Below are 9485 nucleotides of genomic sequence, written 5' to 3' on the forward strand. Positions count from 1 at the left end.
CGGCCGCAGCGAAGCTTGAAGGCGAACCGAGGGTTTTTTTGTGGCAGCTCAGAAATACAATTGAGAAAATCCCTAATCACATCAAGTTCAGCCAGAAACCTTCGCTCCCAACTTCTCACGGAGTTCACGGAAGGGCTGGCTTTCTCTTGCACAGCGCTCGGCAGCGAAGAGCCGTCCGCCGTCCACTTGTCACGATCTGGAGTTTCCTTACGGCTGTGAGAAGTCTGCTTCAATTTCTGCTCTGCTGGCACTGCGGGGTCGGAGCGAATTCTTGTCAGTGTTTCTGTAGTGAGTGCGCTTGTCGCAGAGCTGATACAGAACGCTTGCTGTCTGCTTAGAGCTGCTGCTGTACCCACTGAAATGCAGCCTTTTCTTCTTGCTTTTTGTATCCCAACAGGTTTCAGATCAGGTTTTAATTTTATTATTATTTTTTTTAAAGCCCAGATGTGCGAATATGTCATCTTAGTTAGGTCTTCTGGATTAACTAGGAGTAAATGAATTTGGTAAATATCTGTCAGTGACCTGCTTGGCTCTTGTCTTGGGACACTCATGGAAAGCTGTCAATGAGATTTTATTTACTAACAGAAGAATTGCGTAAGAGCTGTATGAACCAGAGTGAAAGAGCTGGATATTAGCTCAGGGTTCCCTTGAGTTCAGGCCAAGCTCAGTGTCAGTAAGTCACTGTGCAATAGCAAGCATCTGTCTGTCCAGTCTCTAAAAATACGGGCCCTGTGCTCTTCCCTCTTCCAAGAGTGCATCTGCTAGCAAAGTAATAAAACCTCCTTCCCTCTCCTTCCCCGAGCCAAGAAACGGTGCACACTGATGGGAGAAGAGATGTGGAGGGAGGCTGCTGCTCTCGCAAATGATGTAGGCATTGCACAGTAGAGTTTACTCACTTGCCCCATCTCTTACTTATTTTTTTTCTTTTGTATGCTCCCCACTATGTTGCTTTTCTTTTCTCTCTCACTGGTAAGAAGTTCATGCCTCTTTTAAGTGAGAAGTAGTGGCAGGAGGCCACAAAAACTAACTTCTTATGTGAGATGTTAGCAGTTTCTAAATCCTACTGCAATAGTACCCTGATCACATTCCTTTTGAGAGCTGATTGTGGACTGGTTATTTTTGCGTAGGGCTAATACTTGAAACAGCTGTAGAGGAAAGCCAAGCAAAACTAGAATAAATCAATTTTAGGCTCTGTGCCTTGCTTAGTGGTGGAGATGGTAGACTACTGAAAATTCCAGGCAGCTTTTATAACTGGATGTTGAGTGGGAACATAGCGATCCATAACATCATCTAAGCTTACAGATTTGAATAACTGGCTGTCCTGCTGTCTGTGTACTTCCTGCATGTCTGAGAAGCCTACTCCTTTTGCATGCTCCTTGGAGTTGCTGTCTAGGTGCCTGTGAGTGCATAAATACTGGTGGTAACTGGCATGTAGGGTAACTTGGAGATTGTTTTGGAGTTGTCAGTCCTTGCTGAGAGTTGCCTAATACTGCAGTTTTAACCTGTAGAGGAGATAGGGCAAATAGCTGTGATTCAGGGAATATATTGAAGGTTATCACTGTCAGATTACAGAAATAAATGAAAATCTATTGGTAAACTGTGGAAGTACTAGAACACCTCCACTTACACTTAAGATTAAAAGTTAATCAAGGTATCTGCAGAGGACTGTCAGAGCTGAAGTACATAGCAGCGAAAGAAGGCACCTTTCTCTTGTGTTCAGATCCAGAATGTTGTGGCCAGTAACACCCTGAGGTGATGGTAGTGGTCACAGAATCCACGAGTCATAGAGGTGAGGAGGGACCTGTGGGTCCACCTGGCCTGACCTGTGCTTAAAAAGGACATTCAGAACTGGGTGCCATATCCAGGCAGCTTCTGAAAATCTCCAAAGGGGAGACTCCACAACGTCTCCAGACAATCCATGCTAGTGCTCTGTCATTTGCACAGTACAGGAATGCTTCCTGATCAGAAAGAACCTAATGTGTTCCAGTTTGTGTCCATTGTCTCTTGTCTTGGAATTGGGGACTACTGAAAAGAGTCTGGTTCTGTCTTCTTTGCGTCCTCCCTTCAGATGTTAATAGACATTGATAAGAACTTCCCTGAATCTCCTCTTCTCCAGGCTGAATGGTCCCAGCTTGCTCAGCCTTGGAGGAGAGGTACTTCAGCCTCTTCATTGTCTTGGTGACTCCATGTAGTTTGGCTGTGATTGCTTCATTAGGCAGCCTAATGATTAGTGCATTTGCCTGGAACGTCTTAGATGTTCACTCAAGTCCTTCTTCTACAGAGGAGGTCACGCATTGTAGATGAGTGTTGTAATAACATGAACGTATTTTTGAAAGTTGTCTTAGTCTCTTTTGTATTTTGTACCTTCAGAACATAAGATATGTGAAGTTTTTTGTTGTTCTTTGTTTTTTCTCACCTGAATCTATATGGTATTGGTAAAGATGAGAGCCAAGTTTGTCCAGTCATTGCAAAGAGAAAACTTGTATGCAAGACTTTCTGTGACTGTAGGAAGATGATGTTCCAGTTTCTTTCCTCATAAATGCTGAGGCTCAGGAAGCTACTGGGAGCTATTGCTGGTGGGCATGCAGAAACAGTGCATCGCATCTGAACTACCAGAGGCACTGGGATGCCTTGAGATGTCTGTGGGAAATTTGGCACTCAAATGCTTTCTTAGAACATGGTATGCAAGGTCTTGTCTGAATTCCCACCAGGATATCTCTAAGAGCCCTCTAGATGTTCATAGGTCTCTGAAGCATAGGAATAGTATCCTACATGTTGTGCTTTCTCTGTCTTGTACCTAGTGCTGCTATGAACATGATTTTCAAGAGCCTAAATAAGATCAGATAGAATTGATTCATTATCACTAAGATGTGGATGCTGATCTTGCTGAAGTTCTACTCATTTATATGACTGATAGTCTTCCAGGGTAGAAAAAAATCTCAGTTCCTAATGCCTTTTATGAAGTGTGGATGTGCTTAATTTTTGATTTCTAAACACACCCAATTCCCTTTCATTTTCAGATAATGTTTAAAAATGTAATGTTTTCCCTCACAAAAACTTGGAAGCTGAATTGTGTTATTAGCACCATCTCTGAGAGTATTTCTAGACTAGAGAGGTTTTCAGTAGAATATTCTTTCAAGGCCTTAGTTAGTGGGAGTGGGGTTGGCAGGTGTTTTTTGGTAATCTAAATCAGTGTTCTTAGTGCCTACCCTAGTCTGAGGCTGTCCTGTGTTAGGCTATTTCAGAGTATTTGTCTATAAATTGATGCAGTTGTTTCTTTTCACACTGAAGATTGCATCTCAACAAGTTCTCGTATTTGCTGATTCTGAAGTGCAGTTAGTTGAATAATATAGAATATTAGGAAGTAAATATAAACAAGCTCTAGTTGTTATCTTGGATTTCTCATTTAAATAACTGATGTTTGCAAAGTGGAACTGTGCATCTTTTTTTCTCTCTTTCAGTTTATATGCTTCAATTCCTGTCTAGTCCTGTTGGACTAAATATTGAACATGGGAAAAGTCTTCAGATCTGCAGTGCATCTTATGTGTGATGAACCAAAGGAATATGATCTCAAAATGGGGTGATACATGGTGTGGGGGAACTTTTTATTTTGGAAATGTGGAAATTCAAAGCAGAGAAAGATAGCAGTATTTCCTAGCTTATGCAGCAAATCTTGTCTCGCTGTGAGCTCACTGTTGACAGATGCTTTGAGACAAAGGAACTGGAGTAAGAACAAAGTAAAGTTGTAGCATAATGATTTGAATGACAGATGTGCTCGGACTTCACTTGAGATAGTTTTGCCTGGAGTTCTGTCCAGTGTGTCAAATGAACAAGTCAGAGCTGTGTCACATTTTGAATTTTCTCTGATCTTCTCTGTAATTAACAGTGTTCATGCAGACTTTCCCCTAGGAGAAAACACAGTTTAACGGATTGCACATATCCTGGATTGGCAGTTGAGTATTGGTTTGTATTAGTTGTGTAATGTCCTCAGAGACTGGTATGACCTTAGCTGCAACCATTAAAAATGAAGTAAAATATTTGCAGATTTTGAACGTAGAGGATGTGTAAGAGTAGAAAGCTGAGGCAAAGCATTCTGAAGAAAAGAGAGATAACTACATTTGTTAGTGATGCAATATCTGTAGAGTTCTTAACTTCTGGGCTCAAATGCTTAAATTTGTACAGTTCAGCACATCCTTGCCAGTGATTTGTGAGCAGATTGAGGGATTGTACTAAGTTACCCAAGGCTCCTGCTATCTCTGATGTCTGATTCTGTTCTGCATGGGATTAACGGTCTATAAATCACTCCCATTTTTATGTTGTATTTGGGCTTCTCAGTACATTTTTTCAGCGTGTTTTCATTGATAAGTAATAGCAGATTAACCAAGCCAAGAATTATTTGTCTTTATAGGTGGCATTAAGTTCCATTTGTTTTTTGCTATGAAAGGAAGAGGAGGATAGATTACTCAAGATGGAAAAACTGAGTTGTGTTGATGAAGACTGCGGAAATTTTCCTGTAGCTTTTGATCTGATTGTGTATGCTTCTCTGCTTTGGAATGAGAAGTAGAGGAATGTGCTTTGCTGGATGGTAATTAGATGGTAGTCATAGATGGAGTGCTAAGTGAACTTTTAAACTTTATTTACTTTTAGGACACTATGGATTTACTTGTGTTCACATGCAAACAACTGGAGAGTCTGGGTAGCTGCTAATGCCTTCAGGTGGTCCAACGGCTTTGGAGAAGTTTGTGTTTTGGCATGTTCTTGGTACAGGTTTGTAGGTCAGGGGAGCTCAGGCATGTGAAGTATTTGACAAGCTGGGTACTGAAGATGGGCAGCGGCAGAAATGCTAGAGCTGAGGATGCTTCTGGCAGCCCTGCAGAGCCGACTGCTTCAAAGGCTTGTTCTCCTGGGTCTCAGCAGGGCTTGTGCAGAAAGATAATGATTATTCAGAGAACAAACGATGTTGTTTTGCTGTAGTTGAAGCAACTTCTGGGACATCTTATTTTCTCTTTTGAGAGTAGTTACATTCACACAAAGGAGATGTAAGTACATAGCAGCACTGGTACTTTTCTAGACATTTATTTTCATATGTGTCATTTTACCTGTAGCCAGATCTTGCATGGAGTCTCTAGTCTGTAGCCACATAAACTGAAAAAAAAGAATCTGGAATTTTTGGGAGTGAATCAGGAAATCAGCTGACATTATAAACAATGCTTTGCTGCAAAACAGTGTTTTGAGATGGAAGCTTTTTAGTGTGTTCTGAAAGAGATGCATGTCCTTTAACACTTAAAAGTAATTAAGTTCAGCATGCACTAATCATTAAAGGGTAGCAGTCGTTGCCATGAACAGTATGCACTGCATATCCCTAAGGCTGTTTTACTGTTACATCACTGAATATTTGGCCATTCAGTGTGTTGACTGTAGCGTCCATATCATGTAGAAGACCTTGCTCAGATTTTGCAGCAAAGTGATGAAAGGGAAAAAAAAAAACAAACAATGTCAGTACAGTTGTTTATTGTGGTTGCCAAAATCTTACTGTAAATCAGTGGGGAAGATTATCTTAATCTGATTGCTACGTTTGAACTTGAAGATGGTGCTGTGTATTAAAACAATGAAATTATTGAGGCTGAATACTACTGCATCAATATCTCTTCCTTTTTCACTAGAGATGTTTGCCATCAACCTAAGGATGTTTTCTGTGACTTGTGCTCCTGAGAAATGTTTCTCGTTATTAAGCCGAAGGAAGATGAGATAGAAAATATTTAATTTTAGAGATAATGGTTGACAGCATGTGATCAGCATTAGCTGTAGTCTGGAGTTAAGCAGTTCTGTGCTGTTAACTTGCAGCTACAAAACGACAGCATTTATTACCACAGTTATTTTGAAAAGGGAGAAATGCCACAATAGGTAAAACTTGCTTCTTGTTAATAGCTGTGATTCATTGCAGAAATAGTTTTGAAGTGTCTTGATTCTCCCTTATGAATTTCTAGTTGTCGTTTCCTGTCTTGTAAACAGGAGTTTATTAACGGTGCTTCCTTTATTTCCCCCTCTGGCAAATGAGCAGTTGTCATAAAGCTCTGCTGAATCAGGATGCTGACCTCTTTTTGCATCAATTCCAATAATTACACCCTTTGAGAGGTGACTTCCTCCTTAAAGCAGTGCCAAGAAAAGACAGCCCTCACTGCTTCATGGGTCTTTATCTCTACAGCTGAAGAGTTGTGATACAAAAGCTGTAATCACAAAGTTCGTGTTTAACTGTCTTTTACAGAAAATAAATACAGATGTAACATGCTCTGAACTCAGAAATATGTTTTTTGTGTGTGTGTGTGTGCTTTTCCATGCTTCTGTAATTATTCTGTGGATTTCATTTTCAAATTCAGTATATAGAGTGCACTCACACCAGAAGTGAAGTAACTTGTGAGGAAAAAATAAGTTGGCTTCTGATGGTATCACCACTCACCTCCCTTCTTCCTATCTCAAGATGGGGAAAAACAGCATGCTGGGAGTGCTTGCAAAGCTTGTTAATTGGGCTGCTATAGGTTCCTCTCAGAAAGAATTCAGCTTTGCATCTCTTCTGAGCATGCATCTATAAGGAGCTACTACCGTCTCTCTTATCGCCCTGAAGTTGCATAGTTCATTTCCAACAAATATTTTGTTCATGGGAGAAAAAAGTGGTGAGGGGGTGGAAAGGGGAAAGACACCTTACAGTAGACAGTCATCTGAGAGGATGTATGTGATAAGAGATCTGTTACTGATTCCCGGTGCAAAGTGTTTGGTTCTATTTTATTAAATGGTGTAATTAAACTTAATTTTTTTTTTTTTTTAGTCAGATAAGTTTAACTTTTAATTTTAAAAAGACCTTCTAAGTGTGTGTTTTGTTGGATATTGTCTGATGTTTCTCAGCTTTTGAAGTCTCTCTTGATCTTTTTTCCCCTAGAGATTTTTCTGGTGGGCTGTATATTTAAAGAAGGCCAGCTAACTCTAATGTCATTTGTCATGTCTGTACTGTGCCCATAGTCCTTGGTGGTATTAGAGAATGAGTTAGGAGATTATTGAGCTCTTGCTGGGGTTCAGGCTCATTTCCAATGCAAGTCATAACAGCTGTTCTATAGTTTCACACTTTCTTCAAAATTTGAATAGGTGTAGCAGATTTGTTCAGTCCAGGAAAAAGCTAAGGAATAGTCAATCCATGGTATGAAAAGCTCTAACAAATTTTTCGCTGTCCTTTTGCATCATAAAGAATTAGACAAAATGCATCATAAAGAATTAGACAAAATGCTGCTATCTAATTTTCCTTATTCTCATACCTTGAGATGAAAAGCAAGAGCTCACAGTAAAACCCTTTCATATACATGGAAGCAGTTAGGAATCTGATGCTACTTTAGAATGATTATTTAATTAGATTCAGAGTCACATAATTAGAGTTAATAATGTTTTAACAGCCTACAGAATTATTCCATCAAAATTACCCGTTGAGGTCTGTATTCTGTGGGAAACCTATTTGTGTACATGTAGTACGTGGAATTTTTTGGTTGTTTGTTGTTGTTGTTGTTTTTTTTTTTTTAAAGAAATGTGCGTGTGTGTGTTTTAAATGGCTGTCAATTAAATATGAGGTTGAGCTAAATTACATGTTTACTTTGTGTTAATTCTTCTTCCAGAATGGTGCTCGGTGTTGTGCTTTGTGGAAGTGCTTTTTTAATGTACTTTACCAAGAGTGAACAATGAAGTTTCATTTTAAAACCTCTCTCATAGTCAAGGGAGCATGTAGAATGTAGCAGCATGTTTTCATAACAGTAAGGGACTTTCTCTTATGAAATAACTGAAATTCACTTTCCTTATCAAACTGTAATTAAAGGTTTCTGAAGAAGGATGCAACACACCAGTGACCCACCATGGCCTATTAGAATTTGTGCTGTAGTCCTTCTTTTTAGTTAGGCTCCTAGTTATTTTCTTCCTTTTTTTTTTCCCCGAAGGTGGAGGGAGGAAGTTTATACAGCTGAATAACCTTTGCTTTAAACTCTTCCTTCAGCAAAATGTCTGTACAGCTGCTAACCTTTTGTAGTTGAAATGGATAGATTGGCTCTTCCAGTGAGCATATTGTGAAACTAGGAAGCCGGAACGTTTTTTGTATAGATGTCCTTTTCTTCTCCTTAAGTATGTTTCTCTTCCATAAAGTTTTTCTACTGTGGTCTAGGAATAAACACATTGCCCTGCTACTTTACTGTGTCTCTCACCATTTACATTTACCTTGGATTGTTACACACTACAGTTTCCCAGGAGCTGGGGAAATTCAGGATGGACACTAGGCTCTTCTCCAAGAGGTTGGTCAGGTGCTGAAATGGGGTGCCTAGGGCAGTGGTTGAGTCACTGTACCTTGAGTTGCTCATGGAACGTTTAGATGAGGTACTAAGGGTCATTGTTTAGTGGGAAATATTGTGAAAGGTGGACAGTTGGACTGAATGATCTTGGAGGTCTTTTCCAACCTTGGTAATTCTGTGATTCCTTAGGAAACTTTGCTCTAGTACAGATTTCTTGCTTCCTTATAAAATCTTGCGACTTGTAATAATGTTGGTTGTATGTTTGCATTCTTGCTGCTTTTTTTCATTTGAAACGGATAAAGGAGAAACTTGGCTTGTTTGTGAAAGTGGATCCTCAAATTGAAAACTGTTGTGATTTCTCAGATGCAGAATTGCACAGAATTTCAGAATTGTACCGGTTGGGAGGGACCTCAGGATATCATCTAGTCTAGCCCCTGTAGAGTACACTGCACAGAAGACCATGTAAGTAGGTTTTGGATATCTTCAAAAAAGGATACTGCAGCCTCTCTTGATGTCTGTTCTCTGGATTCCTCATGGTGAAGAAGTTTTTCTTGCATACACATAGTGTTTGTTAGGGGAGGAGCGTAAAAGTATTCTTCCAGTGATTAACTCTCTTCTTGCTTAGATGGTTCCATCTGTTATGTTGTGTTGAGCTGTACTAGTATGTGTCATGTATGGTTTACATTGTTAGTTTTGAATTAGTGGTTAAATGTGTACATGTAGTATTTCTAGCTATTTCAGAAGTTGTAGGATAGTGACACTTTAATTGAATGACTCAACATCCATCTTTCTGCTTTTACCATTTTATAAATGGCTGCCTTGGTGTTAATATTAAAATAAACTGTGAGCAGAGAGGTGATACATGTACGAACACGTCAGATCTGCTTGTAGCAAGAGGTAGCTAGTATTATGTGACGCACATTTGAGTTTTTGCTAAAGACTCCTCCTGTTTTTCTGTGGTCAGATTTAGGCTTGCTTTTAAGTTTGGAAATACAAAACATGTCTCTTAGCTGGTTGTTAATCTTTGTTAGAGCTTGAGGGCTAAGCCCTTGAAGGGCAATATATATGTGTAAATTCAATTCAGATTTGTCTACCCGTGAGCTAAATGATATCAAGTTGGAATCCTCTTTTTTTTCTTATTCCCTTAGATATTGAAGAAGGATAAAAAAA

General features: G+C 39.5%; 1 protein-coding gene across 1 annotated transcript in view; it reads left to right on the forward strand.

Moving 5' to 3' along the window:
- Positions 1-1755: 1755 nt before the first annotated feature.
- Positions 1756-9485, forward strand: part of LOC109363880 (ankycorbin-like) — a 31357-nt gene continuing 23627 nt past the window's right edge. Inside the window, exon 1 of the mRNA XM_031557231.1 lies at positions 1756-1789. Within this exon, the coding sequence (XP_031413091.1) occupies positions 1756-1789 (34 nt within the window). The remainder of the gene's footprint in view (positions 1790-9485) is intronic.

The sequence above is a fragment of the Meleagris gallopavo genome, chromosome Z, assembly GCF_000146605.3.
Source record: "Meleagris gallopavo isolate NT-WF06-2002-E0010 breed Aviagen turkey brand Nicholas breeding stock chromosome Z, Turkey_5.1, whole genome shotgun sequence".
NCBI classification, from domain to species: Eukaryota; Metazoa; Chordata; class Aves; order Galliformes; family Phasianidae; genus Meleagris; species Meleagris gallopavo.